Source organism: Meleagris gallopavo, chromosome 21 (genome assembly GCF_905368555.1).
Source record: "Meleagris gallopavo chromosome 21, MGAL_WU_HG_1.1, whole genome shotgun sequence".
NCBI classification, from domain to species: Eukaryota; Metazoa; Chordata; class Aves; order Galliformes; family Phasianidae; genus Meleagris; species Meleagris gallopavo.
In genome coordinates, this window is record NC_139424.1 from 5,032,251 (window position 1) to 5,053,629 (window position 21,379).

Sequence of the window (21,379 nt, forward strand, 5' to 3'; positions counted from 1 at the left end):
GCTGTGGCACTGAGGGCTGCGGTGCTGTGCGGTGGCAGTGATCTCATATCGAACGGCCCTTTTTTTTTTCGGCTGATTTTTAAAAGCGTCGCGCAAACCTTCGCTCAGGGCTGCGGCGAGGACGGCGGGCCTCGAGGGGAGGAGAACGGGGGAGAAGAGCGGGATTACATGCAGAGTCTCTGCGGGAGGTGAGGAGCCGAGCTCCGCCCGCCTCGCAGCGCCGCGAGCCTCGACGCCGGGCACTGTGCGGTGGCTCCGCCCGCGCTGAGGCTGAGGGCCGGGCAGCGCGGCGCCGCCGCCGCCGCCACAATTTTGTCCGCCCCGCGCCGCCGTCGTTGGGGCCGGCCGGGGTGAGAGGTGACGGCTGCGTCCCCGGAAGCGGCGGCGGCGGCGGCAGAGGGAGGAGGAGGCGGAGGAGGCGGCTGTCCGGGTGTCCAGGCCGCGGCGACGGACGGGAGCGGCCCTCCCCGCCCCGCAGCCCCCCGGCAGGAGGATGCTGCAGAGCCCGGCCCGCCGCCCCTGAGCCCCGCCGCCGCCTCCGGGCCTCCACCCGCCCGGCCCGGCGGCATCTTCCCACTTCGGGCGCCGGTAAGGCGGGCTGGGACGGGCCGGGGGGTCGGACGGGCCGTGGGATCGCAGCGGGCCTTCCCTGCGGGGCATTATGTATATTTCCGTGTCCGAGCAGCGATTCTTTTGCTATTTTGTCTCCCTCCCCCCCCCCCCCCTTTTTTTTTTCTTTCCGTTTCCTTATCGCGTTCTCTGTTTGCTCTAATCTCTATCTGAAGGTTTTATCCCGTTTTAAAAATAATATTTCGGGCCGCTGGGTGCCCGAAGTTCGGATCGAGCAGTGCATCATAAACACAGAACTGCGCACCATGAGAACGCTTCAGCCTGACAAAGGAAAGAGCAGAGCCCAGGGCTCCCTGCCTCCTCTTCCTTTGCGCTTCAAGGCTCTGCCTTCATCAGGAGATGTCCTGAAGTTACCTCTACCCCCCGTTATCTGCTTTTCTCTGCCCATATTCCTGCAAGACAACCCCGTGGTTCTGGGTATGAATCCCTAAATGCTGCTTTCTGCATCCTCATTTGTACTTTAGGGAAGTTTGATGATGCGTAGCGTGTCCTGAAACGTGAGTGGTGTTTAAACCTGGTCAGTCATTAACTTGGTTTTATAAATGTTGGTGTTCTGAGTAAACGGGTGTTGGATGTGCCAGTGCCAGGCTGGGAGCGTGGGGTGGCTGTGGGCTCACCCTGTGCCACACACCCACCTGCAACACCTGCACAATGGCAGACAGCACTGCCAGCAGCCGAGTGGAGATAAGAGAATTGTGAGTCTTGCCCGGAAACTGAGTGCTCTCCGACCCCAGAGTTCACTCCTCCCAAAGAGGATTAAGACCTCTGCAGCTCTGTTGCTTCCCATGATTTGAGGAGTGGCTCTGCACAGAGGAACGTGATTCTTTTCCACTTGAAAGACAAGAATTGGAGCAGCAGCGCAGGATTGGCTCTGTGCCGTCAGAGGTAGGGAGCAGGGCAGCAACTGCATGACCAGGTGTCCTTCATGCGGGCAGGGGCTGGGACTGCATCGTCTCAGGGCAGAGCTCGTACCCAGGGGTGCAGCTCCCTTCCCCAGTGAGCACTGCCTGGCAGTTGAACTTCTTTTAGACACGATCCTATTTTACTGAATGAGCCCCAAACGAAGCATTAATGAAAACGTTCAGTTTGTTGCTTTTTCTCAAATCTCCCCATGCTGCTATTAGGAGTTTTACTATTGGAGAATAAAACTGCTTCCCAGATGTCAGAACTCGCCACTTTTGTGTCGTGTGCCCTGGCTGACAGGCTTTGTTGGTTATCCATCTCTAGAATGACAACAGAATTCAGGCTAGTTTTGGTTAAGCAAATTACAGTTATGCTTCTTTGGGCCAGGTGTGGATACGGACACAGTATTACTAACCCAGCTTTGATATTTGATATTGCTATCAGCTGTTGCCTACTTGTTTCAGTCCTTTTTGCCATATTTGCACTCTTTTCTCTCGCTGTGGCTGCTGGCTCTGCTTCTGCCCTTCTTAGCAGTCGGCGTTACCCTCTGTCCCCATGCAGAGCTCTGTTTTGCCATTTATTGCCACTAACACCATTTCCTCAGTCGTCATTCTTGGGATTCAGGCTGCTTACCTGTCTGCTCTCTGTCTCATTACAGTTCTCATTACAAACTGTCTGAAGAAGCTTTTTTGAGTATTCTTACTGTAGAATTTTATACCTCGTTCCTTAATGTGTAGCCTTAATGAAGTCAACCATTAACCTGCGTACACTGGTTGCTAAACCAGTGTGTATTAAAATGTTATTGAGATTTTCATTGCTTCCTGAGCAGATCCTTTCTGTGAGCTGTGTTTTTTTTTTGGCTACCATCAGTACGGTACACAAAATTTGCTTTCTAATGGAAATTTATAACAACTGCTTCTACTGAGCAGATCCTATACAAATGAATCATTTGCCTTTTGCTTTCCCCTTCCAGTCTGTCATACGTAAGAGCTGGGCTGATGGTTGGGCTAGATGATCTTATTGCTCATTCCAACCTTAATGATTCTGTGATATATAATTTGTAACATCTAAATTTTAGATGCGAGGACTTTGAAGTTCTATGCTATTTTATGTTATCCTGCTGTTATGCTGCAGTCTGCATGATCCAGACTATAAGTCATGCCGTAAGTCATCACTTTGGCTTCTAACAGTTGGAAGGTTTTAGAGATGCCCAAGCCAGAACTCTGGCATATGAAAACATACTCTTCCTGTCGCTCAGATCATTGGCAGACGGGGCTGTGCTCTGCACTTTGGCAGCAAAATGGCTGTTTTCAGGCAGAAGTTGGGTTTACTTTTTATTTTACAGCTGTTTGGATGAGTAAAAGTTTGTAGATAAACGTTCCTTTTCGTTTTTTAACCCTTCTGCCTTTATTCTGTTTTCTGCCTTTGATGGAAGTTACGCACAGGAACTTGGGCTTATGAAATTCAGTATTTATTTGAGCCTTCAGATTGACTCCAGTGATCAGATCGCTTCCCTTCTCTGCCTTTGTTTTTTGGGTGGAGCTGAGATGTTTGCTGGTTCTGTTGCTCTTGAGAATGTTGAAATGTTTAATTATGCTTCAAAACGCGTTTCAAGAGGTGGAAAAATACACTTGGTGCAAGTATGAAGGGTTTGGCTCTGTTGAGTCCCAGAGCTCTCACACTTCTCTTCATAATCTGCTTGTGGAATGACCCCATTACCACAGTAACATCAGGAAATAATCTCCTTTTCAGCAATAAGGCTCTCATGGTCACTCAGCATCGTGCAGCATCTTTGTTCTGTGCTCCTCAGTTGGCCATTTCCATGGCAGTGTTGTGTGCTTCCTTCTTCCTGGGAAAATGTTCCTTTATCAGGAAGGATATTTATGGGATGGAATAGGTCTGAGAACAAGCAGAGGTTGCCATGAGCCTGCTGAGCTCGGGGTTATTGTGCTTACAGTGGTGGCAGGATAGCAGGGCATGTGATCTCTTCTCCTGTCCTTGCTAAGCCTGCCTTACTGTTAGTCTTTCCCTGCCTGAAGAGTCATGCAGTTGAGTTGGAATGGTCATCTAGTCCAACTCCCAGGAAGACCAACGGCGTTTCCTCTGAGGCTGTAAGATGGAAGGAGGGGAGGAGATTCAACCACTGGGGAAAGCATTGTGTTCAGGTGGATTCCTCAATCCCAAGGCACAGATGTCGGCAGGCTGAGCAGTTTCACCCCAGGGTGTCTCCATATGGTTCCTAAAAGATGAACTGAAGAACCTCCTTTATTTTATGCTTCCATAGTCATCAGTATGGAAAATGGTGAAGGGCTGGAGGTTGGACGTGGTGATCTCAGTGGTCCTTTCCAACCTCAGTGGTTCTATGAAAAGTAAGTCCTCCTATGACATAAGTGGGAAAGCTCTCTATTTTTTTGCCAGCTGCATGTTTTCTGGAAATGTTCTGATTGAAAAAAGAAAATATTTATCTCACAACTTTTGGTGTTTTAGGTGCTAGAATTCCATTTTGTTTGAAGAGAAGGAAGCCAAATTAAATCCAAGATAATTTTGGTGCCTGCTGCTGTTTACTCTTCTGAAACGAGAAGTGCTTTGGTGTGAGATCAGCACTGTGTCTTTGTTTGTGTGTCACTCATGGGCAATCACAGCTCAGCTGATTTGTGCTGCAGGGCTTTTCTGGCACAGAACATCACTTTGGATCAGGGTGGTTAACCCTGAGGTGACCCATCTGCAATGCCCAGAGTGGTGCTGGTAGTGGTGCACCTTGAAGAATGCAATTGGTCATAAAAATGAGCTGCAGAGTGGGGTGATGTGCTTTTAAGTGCAGAGAGATGGGCAGACCTAGAACACGTAGAAGGAGAAATATCTTGAAGGAAATGAGTTGACTCAAAGCTGCCTGTACAAAAGATGTTAGGCAACATCATGGCAAGAGACGTGAAAAAGTTATGTCATGTGTTTACTTTCATCACTTTGAAATTCATCTTTTGTTTTTTTCCTTTGGCAGTGGCAGTTTTAGTCCTGTAATACCTGTATTAATACAACATGAGGTTCTGTTGTTGTTGTGAGTTGGGCTCCTTTGATATGAACTCCCAAAAAGTGAATTTTTACCCTGCTGCTGTGATTTACTTCATTCACTTTTCAGTCTTTGCAATAGACATCAAGATTTCCCTTATTTGTAATCTACTCGTGGAAAAACTCATGGATCTGTATCGGCCATCACTTTTTCTCCATACCCTTTTAAATACAAACCAGGAGCAATTGCTTGTGCTGCTTTCCTGAGCTTGCTGTGTTAACCCCTGAGTTATCCTGGTGCAAAAGTGCCCTAAACTGCAGAACCAGAGGGAGAGCAGCCGGCAGCAGCGCTTCAGGCCTCTCTCTTAATTACTTATTCATTCAGCTAAAAGTGAAATGTGATCTTGTTTGCCTGACCTGCCAGGAGGTAATAGCATTCCGTTTCTTTTCTTAACTGTGTGAAAGAGAAATGGAAGTTTCAATGGCATCCTTCATTTATTCATTTACACAGGGGAAGCTGTGAGCTCCGAGGAGAGGCGCAGCCGCTCTGCGTTCCTAACCAGGCTCAGCAGAAGGGAACAGCATCAGTGTATGGACCATTACCCAAACCCAGAGCTGCTGTGGGAGTACACATTTTGGCTTCTCTGCCCTGATCTCTTGCACAAATTCATTGGTAATTAATGCTGTTCAAACATTATTTTCCTAAAAATTGTTTCTTGGGGCAGCAGCGTGGCGATGCTGCTCGTAATTCTGCTTTGCACGAGCTGTGTCCAATTGCTGTTTTCGTGGCAGCTCGGGTATTAAAATCCACAGTTGTTCCCTTTTCTCTCCAAAGGCACATTACAGTTCAGCTTACAGCTTTTTCTAATTGCTTGCAAAGCTGCTGACTTGTGGAAGCACATTAGGCACCCGGCACTGTAAAGCTGGTGATCTCTTACATAAAAATATTAGCCCCAATATTTTTGTGTGCGTGCTTTTGAGCACGTTGGCTTTTATGGCCGAGTTTAGACCCTCTGGTAAAACAAGAACCCTAATGGAACAGTTGGAAGCCCCTTTAAAAGGGGATCACAGCACTGCGTGTGCTCTGGGTGACGTTCAGCTTTGATTAACGGCTGTAATAAAGCTTGCATCTGTGGTGTTATTTTCCCAAGGAAATCCAGGAGGGAACACTGAATACAAGCCTGCTTTTGGTTTGTCTGGTCTATTTCCATCCCACTGTGCTTTCAGATGGGTTGCTGGGGGGGTTTAACGAGGGCTGGTGTAGGAGATGGGCTGCCTGCAGGAGGATGGGAGGCAGGATGTGCTGAGCAGCCCAGCATGGATCCTCCCAACAGCAGCACTCCCTGCCCCTCTGTGCCACCTCCAAGGTTTCTCTGGCGGAGCTACTGCTGCTCCTGGATGAGGATGGCAGTCCTGGTAAGGTGCTTGTCATCACCTCTCACCTTTCCTTCTTTCCCTTCTTCTCTCTGCTTTCTCTGCGCCGTGCAGGACATGCTGCTTGTGTGATGAGGTGCTTGCAGCATCCCCTCCATCTTGCTCCCAGCTTTCCTGGGCTTTGCAGAAGGGCCGAAAATCAGTCGGCGGTGTGAAAAAGAAACCCAGGTTGTGACTTTGTGCTGTGCAGTGAGCCCTGATTCCCTTTTCAGCAGGGTTCTCTGCAGTGCGTGGCGAGCAGACAGGGAAGGCTCTGTGCTGTGTTACTGCTGCAGCTCGGGGCTGCCTCACACACCTCATGATCTCTTCTCTGGAGCCATGGTGCAGGTTTAGTCGATGTTTCTGCTGTCAAAAATAAACAGAAGAAAGTTGCAGTTGTTGTACATGGTGGGATCTGAAGAAACTTTGGAAGCTTGTCCTTTTCCTGTTCTTGCTTTCTTTTGGCTCCCTGTGTCAGAGCACAGATCTCACTCTCCCTCCTCCAAACCTGTCCCCCTGCATCCTTCCACTGGTCAGACTCCAGCTGGGCTGGAAGTGATATGTGCTTCTGATAAGAGTCAGTGTGAACCATACAGACCTGCAGGCAGCAGTCTCCAGCTTAATTAAAGGTTATCAGATCTGTATGAATGCTCAAACATTAACCACTTCAGTGCTGAATTCTTCAGACACTGGTCTCAAAGCTTGCCTTTTCCTGGGAGTTTTTGGGGCAGTCGGTCTGTAGCTATAGGAATAGCCACCTTCCTTATGATTTAGTTGGGGTTAGAACCTTTGTAACCCACGCTGTCAGACAACAGTAAGAGGTTTGCTTCACCTTTCCTTCTTGCAGCTCTGGAGGTAGTGCTGCACGGCTGCCTCCAATGCTTGAACATTTGCTTCTTGTGCAGGGATGTAGGAAAGCTGACACAGATTTAACACAGCCTACAAATCAAACTCTGCAAATGGAAAAAAAAAAAAAAAATCTGGGAGGTGAATCAGACAAAATATTGCATTTTGAACAAAAGTAATGATTCGGTGCATTTCCTCAGCGTATTTGGAGTCCTCTCCTTGTTCACAGACTCTAGGAGAAGTTCCCTAGCTGTGTGAATCAAAGAACTGTGCTCTTCTCCCCACCAGTGCTGTTGTTGGGTGTTTCTGACAGCAGGATTCCTGATACAGAAGCCTAAAATACCCCTGGGCTGCTTCTTGATCCCATTTTGAAGGTCCTGTCCTTTAGTGATAGGGGGGAAAGAGGTGTTCTAAGGCTTTAGCTCAGACTTGAAGAGCAGCTGAAGCAGAGATGTGTGGAGTTTGATTTAGGGCTGCATTATGACCTGCATTTGAGGAGTCTGAATATTACTGGGATTAAAGAGTTGCAATATATTCTGCATGGGTAAGTGGGGAGGTGGCTGGTTTCATTGCTCATCACCAGTATCTATGCTAGAAGTTGTCCTCGTTTCTTAAAATCTGTTCCCAGGGAGCTAAGAATGTGAGGTTGAATGTATTTTGATTCATGTGAACGTGTTTTGATTTGTTTTATCTGAGACATACCAGTCTGTGCTCAGTGACCAGTAGTAGAGTTACATCATTTAATCTCATTTTCAGCATACAACTTGATGTTTTTATTGCCAAACTTCTGTCTTTCCTATTCGACCACCCCACCCCGTAGCACACAGCCCAATCACCGCTGTGCCATTCTTTCTTTTTCAGGTGAACAATCAGAATAATGTTCAACATAAACCTGTTGGAGAACCTGAAGGTTTACATCAGCAGCCGGCCTCCGCTCGTGGTCTTTATGATCAGCGTAAGCGCTATGGCAATAGCTTTTCTGACACTGGGTTATTTCTTTAAGATCAAGGAGATCAAGTCACCAGAAATGACAGAGGTATGGTACGAGTACTGATTTGTAAAACATCCCCAACGCTGAATGTCAATGAATGAATTGTATTTTCCCCCCTCAGAAACCCTTTTCTGGAAGTACACAGTCTTATGGGATATTGTCTTTGATATACTCCCTGCTAATTTTAATAGGAAGGTGACATTGGTGTGAATGTTTGAACAGTTTATTATTTTAGTTTCTGGGTGAGGCCGAACCATCTGACGTGGATCTTCCTTAGAGTAACCAGGAGCCATTCTTTTCCTTAATCCCTTGTGTCAGCTAGCTTGTTTGTGAAACTTCTGATCTTGTCTAGCACTGCTGTTCCATAATGAGGAAAGCCTTGTTGGAGAGTGCTCATAGTTTGAGCTTGGTGAGAATGAACCGAGCCAGTACATTCTTTCTGGAGTTTAAAGAAGGATGTTCCTGCAGCTTGAGCCAGTGGTTGGGATTGAATACCAAACACTCATAAACTACTTGCCTGTTGTCGAGATGGCCGTGGAGGTGTTTGTGTTCACTTCCTGAGCTGTGTAACTCACACTGGGTGGCTTGGAACTGCAGCTAGGCGGTATGTAGCAAGGTCTGTGCTGCTGCAGGAGGGGCAGCCTGTGGTTAGCTTGCTGATCTGTGCTAAACCTTTGCGTTTGTTTTAAGGACTGGAATACTTTCCTCCTGAGATTCAATGATTTGGATTTCTGTATATCTGAGAATGAAACCCTGAAGCATCTCATCAATGACACCACAACTCCAGAAAGTACAGTCACCAGCGGGCAGGCAAGATCTTCCACACAGTCCCCACAGACTCTTGAGGACTCCGGTCCCATCAACATCTCTGTTACAATCACTTTGACACTGGACCCACTCAGACCATTTGGCGGATATTCCCGCAACATCACACATCTAAGTTCCACCATTTTTGGACACCAGATTGGACTCTCAGGTATGCAAGACTTGGCTTTTATAAGTTTGAACAATACCCTAAACTCACCAGTGTCATAAATAAGAATCGTTAAGGTTGAAAAGACCACTAGGATCATCTAGGCCAACCATTGATCATTTAATCCAACCATCAGCTTTAGCTTTGATAATGTATCTTTAGTTTCAAAAATGTATGTTACCAGATATGTTGTGAGTGCAGTCCTATGTGGAACCCTTTTCTTTGCTAGACAAACTTTTCCCTGCGTTCAGAATGGGAAAGAATCTTCAGATTTACCAGGATGAGACTTTGCAGTGTGAAGCGACAAACTTAATGACAATGGAAGGTTATTTTTAAGCCAAAAAATTCTAAGCAACAAAACCTTCAACAAGTGACCGTTGGGAGAGTTGTGTCTTGATACAACTTCAAATGTTTGTCACATTTCAAAGGCATTAATGGTTGGTGCTTCAGCAATCTATCTTCTAAGAAGTACAGATCTAATATCTGAAGTGTGTACAGCATTTTAATATTGCAGACAGCAACAAATGCTTAAAATTTCTGTGGTGTGAAGACCTCTTATGTGGCTGTTCTGACAGTTTTGTCAGGAGATAACACTATTAATAATAGAACCCCAGTAAATGTAAGCTTTTAGCCCAGGTTGCATTTCATAATCATATCAGAAGGTGTCCAGAGGTCTGGAAAGAAACAGTAGTCATAGCTGTAAATTGATGTTCTTGTATTTGTGTTATTTTGTTACTGCTTTATGAGCTATCAGATGCAAGTTCCATTTCAAGCAGCCTGGATTTATTTTCCGTATGAAGATGAATATATCCACGTGGAGTACAGTATCTGTTAGCATCGTTTCAGAAATGTGAACTTCTGAAATAGCAAATGTTCAACAAAGTCTTAAGCAGGAAAAAGACAATAAGTTATTTTACTTTCTAATACAATTCTCTGAATGTGTATGAATTCACTTACAAGTATTGAGGTTTTCATTTCTGAGAGGAGCCTGATGCCCTCACTTCTTTTGAGGGCAGGAGAGATTAGATAGGCCAGCAGCTGTTGGCTTTTCTTGCTGTTCCCGGGTTGGTTTTGTTGGTTTGCTTTGCAGTTTTTTTGTTTGCAGGGGCTTTGTTTCATTTTATTTGGTTTTATTTGGTTTTAAACATTCTCTTTGCTTTCTGCATTGTTAGTAGGGATGCCAAGTGACTTCAAAGGTATAGACTCAGGCTCAGGTTGCCTTCTTCATCAGTTGCACGCTGTCCTTATCCTTGTGGTTGTTGCTCAGATACTTTTGTGATTGAAAACCAGCTTTCTTCCTCTCCTCTCTTTTCTCAAAGGCAGAGAATCCCATGAGGAGATAAACATTACGTTCACACTGCCGGCTGCCTGGAATTCAGACGACTGTGTTCTTCATGGTCACTGCGAGCAGGTTGTGTTCACAACCTGCATGACTGTGACAGCAGCCAGCAATGTATTCCCTGTCACAGTGTAAGTGGATTTTAAACACTTCATTGACTGGTTGCTGGGAGATTAACCTCTCGGCAGCTTCTCTGAGGCTGGCACATTCTGATGGATGATGTTGTGACTGTGCAAATGGTGTGCCTGCTTCCCTTCCCAATTGAAAGAACCCTGTCTCGAGTTTGGGGGGTTTTGCTGTCTTTCAGCAACACTAGATTTTGCAGAGAGTGTTTTGACTCCAGGCATACCTGACTTTCAGCATGCAACCTGTGATTTAAACTTCAGTAGGAACAACAGAATCAGTGAAATTTAAGTTATCCTATAATGCAGTTTCACTGCCTGGTATGAGAGCTAAGGCTTGACTCGGAGGTTCTTATCCTCTTCCCTGCTGAGAGATCAGCAGAAGCTGAATGTTGCTTTGCTGCCAAACCCACTAAGCACAGCCCTTTCATCAGAATCATTTCCCTTTGTCTCCTCTGAACCCCTGCCACTCTGCAGTGCACTCGGGAAGACCATAGACAGGTTCTCTTGACTGTACGAAGCCATATGAAAGCCAGTATTTTTCTAATTAAGCTATGGGGTGTTGGCTTACTGGCACAACATGTAGTTAAATTCTAACGTTAGGGTAGTACTCATTTGGTGTTATATGCTCTTTTGGCTAATCCTTGGGGTTTTTGCTGTTTTGGAGATCCAGAATAAAATTGTGTTTTATGCAGCTGCGAAGACTTAGGCATGACTCTGTCTTGTAACTCTTACTGAATGTAGAGAATGGCAATTAGCGTGCTAATTATTTCTGTTTTTCTGCAGTCAACCACCACATTGTGTTCCTGAAACATACAGCAATGCTACGCTTTGGTACAAGATCTTTACCACAGCAAGGGACTCTAATACCAAGTATGCACAGGATTATAACCCCTTCTGGTGTTACAAAGGAGCAATTGGAAAAGTGTATCATGCTTTAAATCCCAAACTAACTGTTATAGTTCCAGATGTAAGTGCCACAACATTTTTCTATCTTGTGTTAAGGAAATGCTTAACTGTAGCTTAAGTGAATAGGATTCTGTTCATGTCCTAAAATAGTCAGATGTGGTGATGGCTTACTGTGTAGTGCAGGGGCTGAGACAGAGTTAGGTGTGCTTTACCTGTGGTGGGTGTGATGCTCTTTGTGTTATCTCCATGGCCCTTGCAATGGGTAATAACCAGTTTTGAAGTCAGTTGGCAAAAAGCACTGCTGGTGTATGGGAAGAGATCTCTAGGACAGATTTTTAACATGAGGAGCATTTTTGGCTCCTTATGTGCCACAATCAATTTCATTACAATGCCAGCCTTGTATAGGGGAGAAAGCTGATTCATGAAGTAATTTCTGTGCTGATTTGGTAATTATTGCTTTAATAGAAAGTGTCAACTACTGGTGCATTGTCAGTGAATGGTTTTAATTCCCTATGCAGGATGATCGCTCTCTAATAAACCTACATCTCATGCATACCAGTTACTTTCTTTTTGTGATGGTGATTACAATGTTCTGCTATGCAGTTATTAAAGGCAGACCAAGCAAACTGAGACAAAGCAATACAGAATTCTGCTCTGAAAAGGTGAGTTTGTGTAATAACAAAGTACTGACTCTGATAACATAAAGCCTCCTTTTGTATGTACTGCAGACTGGTTGTTCTTATCTCTTGAAGTATAGATTTAATTCCTTTTCAAAGCGACAGGAGTTTTTCATCGTGGGCAGTAAGGAAGGGTGCTGCAAAATACAGATGTGTTCTGTGTAGATCCTCAGGTAGATTTCTCTCCTGCAGAGGTGGATTAGTGCAGTTCAGTCAGTACCATAATACGACTGCCACTCCACCTCTGATGTTATTCTCATTATTTTGTATATAACATTGAATAGATAGCACTGAATGGGTTTATCTTTCACCACAACCTACTGAAAATAAAATGTAATTTTTGAATCAAATATACTACGTATTTCTAGTGGCTGCTGATCAGAATTAAAGCAATCACAAAGGTAATGGAACAGTCATTCAGCACTGCATTGGAGCTGCACATTGCTTGCAGGATTAAATATGAATGTGTTTATTGTAAATTAGGAAGTGGATGCCGGCTCCTTTTGATCTTAATGACGTTTTATAGTATAAGCAGTTTTGTTCTGTATTGTTTTTAAACAGATTATGTGAAGCACAAAACATTCTCAGACTTACTTTGATCCTTTCCAAGTTAGACCTTCAAGGTTCTTTGAAAAGCTGGAGGGCAGATATGCCAGCTGTGTGGAGATAAGCAATATCACTGTTACCAGATTAAGAATTTGACTTTAACGAAATGTTTTCTTTTTCTTTTGTTTAGGTTGCTTTGTCAGAAGCATAATCCATCCTCTCATCTTACTGAGAATGACTGAGAACCGTAATCATTGCCTGCTGAACCCAGAATGGGTCTTGACACTCTGTGAATACATTATCTTGCAATGTTGGTTTATTCCAACCAAAGACATTTCAAGTGCCTGTAATTGATTTGTACATATTTATAAGGGTGTATTCAGAATAGATGATGCACTTGTTCCGCATTGTAGTGCGGCCAGAAGCGTTCAGTCTTTACCTGTGGACATAGCTGAATGTTGGTGTAGATATGTTTAGTGATACGGCTACATATAGTCAGAGCAAGATATTTTTGTCTAGCTGCATCTGGGCAGGTTAAGATGCCTTTGCAAATGTCTCAAACCAACAAATCTTTGTTATTTGCCCAATGATATGTACAGTGTGTTTGAAACGGTATGCACCTTTGATATAATACTGCATTTCCAGAGCCACCAATCTACTACATGACTTAAATGTGTGTTTGTGTGGCCTGATACCTTCTTCCATTTGCTCCTTGCTTGCGAGAAAAGATATCAACAGTTTTAGGTTTATTTTTGGGGGAAAAAAGAAATACATATACACATTTTAATAGTGCTGTATTTAGGACAAACTTGTGCTTTTATTCATAGTAAAAACTTAAGAAGTGAAGTCCCATTTTAAAATCTTTCTTATTGAAAACTAAGTTTGATTCTTACTGTTATTTTTTTTTTCCCATTTGGCCCGCTGAATGCCAGAGGGTCAGTCAGCACTGAGACTGCCTGGGAAGCTTTCTGCTTGGCCTCCCATCCGCAGCCCTCAAACCTGGAACGTGCATCTATGCTGCAGAGCAGCTCTCTGTCAGCCTTCTTTCTAGAAAGTGACACTTGGTAAAAAGATGCATTGTGCTGTCTGTCGGGGCTCTGCACAGCCTCAGGCAAGTGCAAATAATGAAAGGAAAAGAAATCCTGTCCTCTGTTACAAAGCCTCACTCTGGGGCTCTCCATCCATCTCTGAGGGGCAGCGGAAAATGACACTTTTATTAGCTGAGGCCAATTTCCATTTAATGCTGTCCACTCAGGGGAAGATGACAAGGAGGGAACTAGGGCTGTCGTGATCAAGGTCAAAGAAACCACACAGTAAAACTCATACTGTTTTCTGTGTCCATTCTTCAATCAGAGGAGCTTTATTATGTGTATTTTTCTCTTTTCCGTTCTGGCTTTTGCTGTTTATTTCCCTCATGTTATTCAGTAACCTCATTAATTTTCAGGAGTTGTGGTTTTCCTGCAGACATTTCCACCACTGCTTTTAAAATCTCACTGGTTGCCTTAATTGACCTTTCATCTTCTCTTTGTAGCGTAGGTCTGCAAAAATACACTTATGGGCTTTTTTCTCTCTCTGTTCCTTTGGTAAATTTCACTCTAAACTACACAAAACAAGACGACTCAAGTCAAAATCTTACAGTCTCCATTGTGCTGACATGAGATTCTTAGTTTATTACCAGTAGACACTGTTGTGGATGGTACCCTGCTGGTCTGTGGGCCTGTATATATAAGACTTCAGCAGTCAGTAAGTTTGCTTCAAGTGCTCTGAAGAGCAGTCAAGGGTCACACTTTTTGATTAGAACGTTTCCATTCCAGAATTCAGTTACTTAAGCAGTGGTAACTAATAAATTTTGTTCTCCAGTGATGTTAAAGCAAAGCTCAAGAGATGGCCCAGTTTGAAGTCTAGGGATAAAACGAAGCTTCCAGTTTTCTCCTGATGCTGCTATGGGCTAATATTGCTTCATTGACATGGGTCAGCAAGGTAAAGCAGCTTCTCATGGAAATTGTCCGAGCTGTTCCTGATCCATGCAAACTACCTTCTGCTTTAGTGCTGACTGTGAGAGTAGCCTGAGAGGGTGGCTTGATGTGGGGACCAAAGGCAGGAAGAGGAAAGCGATTGGGGTGGTGCTGCGGGTTCTAGAAGTACCTAGAGAACACAGATAGTGACTCCTTTAAAAAGGCAAACCCACCCCTTTCCAGCAAACTAAAAATCCACCTCCAGATGTCCCATTTACAAATTGGTCTGTTGGGGAAAAACATGTATATATATATTTTTTTTAATCTGGTTTTGCTCTTTGGTAATGAGAGGAGCCTGCTTTGTGGTTCATCACCCACTGTATGGAAATACAGAGAAATACTGAGATTGTGACCAATGGAAGCAAAAGGGAAAATGTTAAAGAGCTGTGTTTTTGGCCTTAGTTTTCCCTTTGCCCCATTACTGCAGCAGGGAGGAAGGTGTCCATCAGGTTGGGTTGCTGCAATCCTGAGGAATATCAGATTGTTCCTAGGCATGATGTAAAACAAGTTAAATGCAGCCAAACAGAAAAATAAAAACTTAATATTAGAGTTCAGATCATATTGATCTTTCCTTTTTTTTTTTTTTTGTTGTTGTTGTTGTTTTCTTTTTCTTTTGAACTATGACTTGAATCAGTTTTGATTCTATTTGTATGTGTTTTCTTGTTCTTAGAAAGCTGCCATTTTCTTTTGCGTTTTTCTTTGGCATTACATAGAAAATCTGAGCCTTGGTTTTCAACCCTCTGCAGGTGGTTGTAGGGTTAAGATGGCTTTTTTTGTTTTGTTCTTACATTTCACTTGTCTTGTTGCATGACGGTTCATAGCTGATTTGGAAATGACATTTCTCTCCTAGATTAATTTTGTGTTTGTATGATGTGCATATTGCTTTGCAGAATAAAAACAATGAAGTTTACTCTGTTGTCTTTCTTTCTCCTCACCAGTTGCTATGGAGGTTTCAGAAGCCATTTACATTACATCGACCCTTGGAAGAGATTGGTAGTGGAGTTTGTAATAGGTTGGAATTTCAAATGTTGCTGTACTTACAGTGCATGTAGAATTGATGGAAGAGTTTTTTATCTATCGTGAGGTAGGGAATCTAATGCTATATAGTTGCTATAATGGAGAATTTATGATCTACTTATCTCTCCTGTTGCCTTTATAGGGCTCTGCTTGTCTTTTTGTCTCTCTTAATCAGTCACAGGTACATAAAGCTTGCTTTACTGATACAATACAGGTCTCTGTGCTGAATACACAGGTGGAGCAAATGTTGTTTGTCCTTCATGTTGTCAACATTCTTTAGGTTTAGCAGCAAAATGCTCAGGGTGTTGATTTCTCACTGCAGTAAGGTCCTCTGAAAGGAATGTAAGACAGAAATGAACCCTTGTTTGCTCTGTTCTCAGCTTCCTGCTGGCCTTGGGTTGTTATCAGGCCCTCCTTCCCAGCCTCCTTGCTGCAGGTGCTGTGTTACCCAGCTGAACCCAAACCAGTTCCTGAGCATTCCTCAGTGCCTGCAGGTGGCTTGGGATCGTTAAAGGGCATCTGTGGATGGCTGTTGAAATCAAGATAATAGAACTCGTTAAATTCCAGCTCCAGTTACTGGAACAAGCTGCACCTGTTTGTTTTCAGTGCTGGAGAATAGGAAAGGAAGACTTGGGGTCGTCCTTCAAAGCTTGTTACGAGCTGGGCACCGTGTGCTTGACAGACACAAGGCCAGCCTGTATTGCTTCTCTGGAGGATGTGGTTCAAAGCATTCACGCAGTGTTCTGACTCCGGGTGTTTCCAGATGGGGCCTATTCAAATCCTGTGACAAATGGGAGCATTGTTTAAAAGCAGAGCTGTAAAGTTGTTGCAGAGTTTTTGCTGGGGAGAGAAACTCTGAGAATTAATAGGGGAGGGAAAAAGTGAATTTAAGAGAATAGCTGTGACAAATCCCTTTGGTCTGACTAGTTCTGAAACATCTGTCCAGAGTTAGCATGAATGCCCTGTGCCAGCACGGTCTCCGAGTTCATCCATCACTGTGAGTTAGCAAAGCAATCCTCTTGGCCTCTGCTGCACTCAGTCTGTCAGCGATGAGGAAGAGAGACAGTAGCACACGTCTGTGCTTGTTTCCTGTTAAACAAACCCTCCATAACTCACACACCTCTGGTTGGGAAATGCACACGTATGTTCAGCAAGCTCTGTAGACACGTAACTTCCTTGAAGAAAATCCTGTTTCTAGAGCTATTACTGCGTAGCATTAGGCGTGAGTAAACATGCGAGGAGGGTCAGCTGTGAATTCCCATTGGGGAAACAATAAATGAAAACAGCCAAGGTCAGGCTGACCGGGCTGTGAGCACTGATGGAGCTGTGGGTGTCCCTGTGCACTGCAGGCAGTGGGACCAGGTGGCCTTTAGGGTCCCTTCCAACTCCAACCTCTCTATGATTTAATCCTTTGTCTTTTTTTTCTAGAGCAAAGGCTGTCAGGGATACTTGACAAACCTCTTCGTAAGGAAAGTCTTGCTGTCATATAATGCCAAAGCATTAAGCTGAGTCCTTTCAGGGCCCTCTCCTGGCTCCTCATAGCACGAGCAGCCCGAGGGATGTTTTATGCAGGCGGTGCAATGGGAGAAAACCTGGCTGCTGGGCTAATGTGCAACAGGACGTTTCCCAAAGCTGGAAGGGTGGGGTGAGCAGAAGGGATTCATGTGATAACGCTGTAATCGGGCTTGTTTACTTCGTGACAGCAATGTTGGTTAACAAACTAAAATGAAAAATTATGTAAAGGTTGTTCAGCTGGAAAAAACTGATGCACAGTGTTTGCAATCAGATTACATCCAACGTTAGCAGGCGGCTGCAGATTGGGCTGAGAAGCACCATCTGCCAGCAGCGATGGCACTTCTTTAATCGGATGTTTTGTGCCAAATATTTTGGTATTATGTGGAAGTATTGCTGAAAATGAGGAGCAGCATCTGTCTTGAAGCAGCGCCTTCGTCCTGCAAGCAGATTTCTGTCGCTGCCTTTTTGAAAGAGAGGGTTTCAAGGAAACATTGTGCTAGGAGTTAACATGAATAAGTATGCTGGCAGCTGCTGAAACGTAGATTACAAGTTTTTCTCTGCCATCCAGCCTTAATCAAAATGCTGCTAGTGATGAACTGCCTGGTGGAGGGAGAGATCTGTAGCAAGAAGCAGAAAGCCTCACAGATGTGTTAAACCCTTTTGGGTCTGTCTGCCTTTAACCATTTAGCTCAGTGACTTCAAAACTTGATATTTGAGCTCACCGACGTCCTCCTGGAAGATCCCTGAGGATTTGTGTGGACAAAGGTTTCGTTGTGGCCCCTGCTCACTTGAGCAGTCTTTCTGTGAGCCTTTGCCAACCGCTCAGATGTGGGGCACTGACCTTGAGGTGCCCGTTAGTGCTGTGTTGAAAAAAAGTTCAGCTAAATATATTCTAAGAACCAGGGTGCAGAGTTGCTGGGTTTGGATCTTTGTTCAGCACTGATGCAGGCAGTGTTCCTGCCCATCAGCACTCTTGATTTCTTGCTCTGCCTTGCTAGGTGATTTGGGCAACTTGCTTTGTGTTTCTGTGTCTCAGTTTTCTCCTTTATAAAGGGCTTTTGAAGTGCTGTGACCTTGGTGGAGGTTTCCTAACCTGCAGGGCTTTCCAGCAGAATCAGTATTCCCCATTCATCCTTTAAAGATGTCTCCTTGCAGCATGTTAAAACTTGAGGACCTGAGCATACGCTTCCTTACATTATGTGATTCGTGCATCTTAATGAGACAAGTAACGATGTAAGATGTCAAATCCATGGACCTTTTGTAGACATTACAAAAGTATTTCCCAGTACACTGCATTGATTGGCAAAGATCTTCTGACCTCCAATGTAGAACAAAAGGGGCTTTGCAGTGAGGAGGCTGGCAGTGTTCTTTCTATGCTCTGCACAAACCACACCATGGAGATGCTCAGTCTGCTCCTATCCTGCAACCATATCTGGAGAAGAGGGAGAGAGCCTTAAAGCAGCTCAGCCAAGGTGATAGAGTGCAAAATGTTGATAAACCCATGAGATTCTTTTTCCCAATTGACCCCAGAGCCCCATATAAACAAAACTACTACCTTGTTGGCCTAAGTGGGTAAGGAGAGTGATTTTGTGACTTACAAACAGGGATGTGGCCTTTGGAGCTCATCCAGCAGCACTCACAGTGGCTCAACACCAACGGGAGGATTCTTATCCTGGAGCTGAATTCTAGTTTCTTCTGCTGCCTTTTGCTGAGCTGCTGAGGCCGGGTTGCTGGCCGGTCCCAGGTGGGTGGGTTGTACCGTCTGTGTGCCACAGGAGCTGCTGATCGCCTCTGATTGCAGCTCAGCTGCCCGGGGGGAGGTGATGATTGCGCTGCGGGCACCTGAGGTTTTAACAGGGGGGAGAGGCAGTTTTGGCAGTAAATTGGTGTGGGTGCAGTGTGAGAAGTGCTTGGAAAAGGAGCTCGAGCTGCTGGATTCCTCCCAGGTAAGTCTCGGTAAGCGGTGGTTATGGTGTGCTGCGCAGTGGGCATGTCCTCGTTTGGATGTTTGTATGGGGTGGCAAAGCTGGATCCCAAAAGTACTTCGGGAGGCGACTTCTGTAGGCTGAAAGCTCGGCTTAAAGCAGCCGGGACTGGCTGAGCACTTATGTTTGAGCCTGAAAGCTTGTTTGTGTTGGGTAAGCCTTGGGGAGGGAGGCAGCAGCTTGGAGGGGATGCTTTGTGAGGCGATCCCTAGCGAGACCGGACTCAGCGGACAAAAACCTAGCAATGAGGGGAAATGAGTTTAATTTCGGTGTCCGTAGCTTCTGCGAGGAGCTGTTTTAGAGCTCGCAGGGCTGCGGGACGAACTGCGAACCTCCCGCGGGGACGCGGTGAGCTCCGGCCCTGCATTGCTCGCCCGGTGCCACCAGGGGGCGGCAGAGCCCGGCATGGAGCCGCGGGGCCCGGCGTGGCTGCGGGGCAACCCTGGGGAGGGGCGAAGCGAGCCGCGGTGCGGAGCTGTGCTCGAGTCGAGAAGCGGTGTTCGCGGCTGCTCCCAGGGTTCTTGGGAACCTCGGGTGACCCCACCTATCCCTCTGGATGCCTGAGTGTTCTAGTCTCACACAGAGCCTTCTTGACCCCACAGGGATGCTGAGGCATCCCTGGAGTTGGTGCTGGCTAACAAGCGTGGGGTCAACCACGTTCAGAACTGATACAGAGGAGGGAGGTGCTGTTTCCAGGAAGATGACTCAATCGTTTGCTAGCAGCAAGAAGTTAATGCCTCTTGACCAAGACCTGGCTCCTGTGCTTATCTGCCCTGAAGGCAACAGGAATTAGGCACCTAATTTAATTTATTTGTTTGAGGATTTGAGTTTTTCCTCATCTCCTGTTAGATGTAAAGTCAGATCTCTGTGTTTTCTCGGCTGTAGTGGATCAGGGAAATCTCCTTTCTCCCCCTGCTTTGCATCTTGTTTGAACACACAGGCATACATCTCCCGCTGGCTGTTAGAGGATAGCAAAGCAAGTGAGGCAAACCCTGGCACACCGTGCAGTGCTTTGGGAGCACAGCCGGCTTGGAATTATTTATGCTGTTTTATTGTGCGTGAACAAAGTGGTTTGTAGGAACACAGGAAGCTTTCATCACTGGAGATGTCCCAGCAGCGCCCGTTGTGGCTGTGTGCTCACAGAAGGTGTTGGAGCTGTCTGCGTGGTTAATGTCTCATTGGCTTCTTCTGAAGGGACACAGATGGGATCTGTTTGAAGCAGTTTCACAGCAGAAAAGCTCTGCCCACCGAGTGGCTGCCCAGATATGATTGTGAATGCCTGGAGCAAACAAGTGAGCGCAGTGCAGAACTCTGGCACGAGAAGTGGCCATCATCATCTCCAATCCGGGGTGCAGCTGGAGGCCAGCAGGGACCTTGCTGTTGATTAGAGCAGACAGGAAACTGCTGTGTTTGAGCACAGTGACTTCAAGGTGTCCCCAGTGTTTGAGGCTGTTTGAAGCCCAGCACTGCTTGGGTTTGCTGCCCCTCCTTGCTGGGGTAGCACACTAAGTCAGTACAGGCACAGCTGCCCTGAGGAAGTCAAAATACTTAAAGAAGCTTTTCCCTGTTGCTGAATAATTGGGATCTGAGCAGATCTGCTGACAACTGACTGGCTGAGTGTGAACAGTGAATAATACAATCTTGAGTCGATGCGCCAGATACTGCAGCGTCAGGATTTCCCCTTGACTCATTGGTGGCATTGTAGCAGGAGGTAGAGCTAAATTTGACCTTAAACTCATTGTGGCCCGATAACAAAATCTGGATTTCTACAACATGATGAGTTGGAGAGGATGTGGTGGAGCTCCCAGAAGACAGAGTTCTGCACACGGGGGGCTTCTCCCATAACTGGGTTCTCCACTGAACTCCTGCAAGCCCCAGGTCCCCTCTGGTGCTATGCTGATCTGGCTGCCTACAGGAATCTCTGAACTGTGCTGGGTTAGAGCTGAGTGGTCTTTGTTGACGTGCAGGGAGCATCAGCCTTTGTTCTTGATGTCAATTTGGGGTTGGCACAACATGTCTGCTGTTTCTGGCCAAGTTTCCTGAGAGCAGCTCGCAGGTGCTCCCCTGGAAGTGTGATGTCCCTGATCGCTGCATCATAGAATCATTCAGGTTGGAAAAAAGATCTCAGATCCCCAACTCCAGCCCATCCTACCATGCCCAATGACCACATCCCTCAGTGCCACATCCCCACAGTTCTTAACACCTCCAGTAGGTTGGGGATCCCACTGCCTCCCTGGGCAGCTGTGCCAATGCATTTCTAATATCCAGTCCGTGCTGGCACAGCCTGTGAGGAGCTCAGCATCCTGCTGGTGGGGTCTGTCTGTTTGAGGGCCTCCTGGTGATGCTGGCTGCTTCCAGCTTCTCCCAGCAGGATTTCATGTGACGCACAGCTTTGCCCATAAGTGTTGCAAAACCAGAGGGTCCCTCACTGCCAAAAGGTTTTGCGAAACACTCCTCCGTGGGGCTCCCTGTGCCAGAGAGAGGGTGCTTTG

General features: G+C 45.8%; 1 protein-coding gene across 2 annotated transcripts; it reads left to right on the top strand.

Annotated features, from left to right (window-relative positions):
- The first annotated feature begins 290 nt into the window (after positions 1–290).
- TMEM248 (transmembrane protein 248) lies at positions 291–15,280 on the top strand. Of its 2 annotated transcripts, XM_085240788.1 has the most exons (8): positions 291–588; positions 5,051–5,212; positions 7,660–7,834; positions 8,480–8,765; positions 10,082–10,232; positions 11,010–11,193; positions 11,651–11,794; positions 12,546–15,280. In XM_085240788.1, exons 3-8 carry the CDS (start codon positions 7,676–7,678, stop codon positions 12,564–12,566), a joined length of 945 nt encoding a protein of 314 aa, XP_085096914.1. In that variant the 5' UTR covers positions 291–588; positions 5,051–5,212; positions 7,660–7,675; the 3' UTR covers positions 12,567–15,280. The 2 variants fall into 2 exon arrangements, with proteins under 2 accessions (XP_085096914.1, XP_085096913.1); XM_085240787.1 differs by lacking the exon at positions 5,051–5,212 and having other exon boundaries at positions 292–588.
- The last annotated feature ends 6,099 nt before the right edge of the window (positions 15,281–21,379 follow it).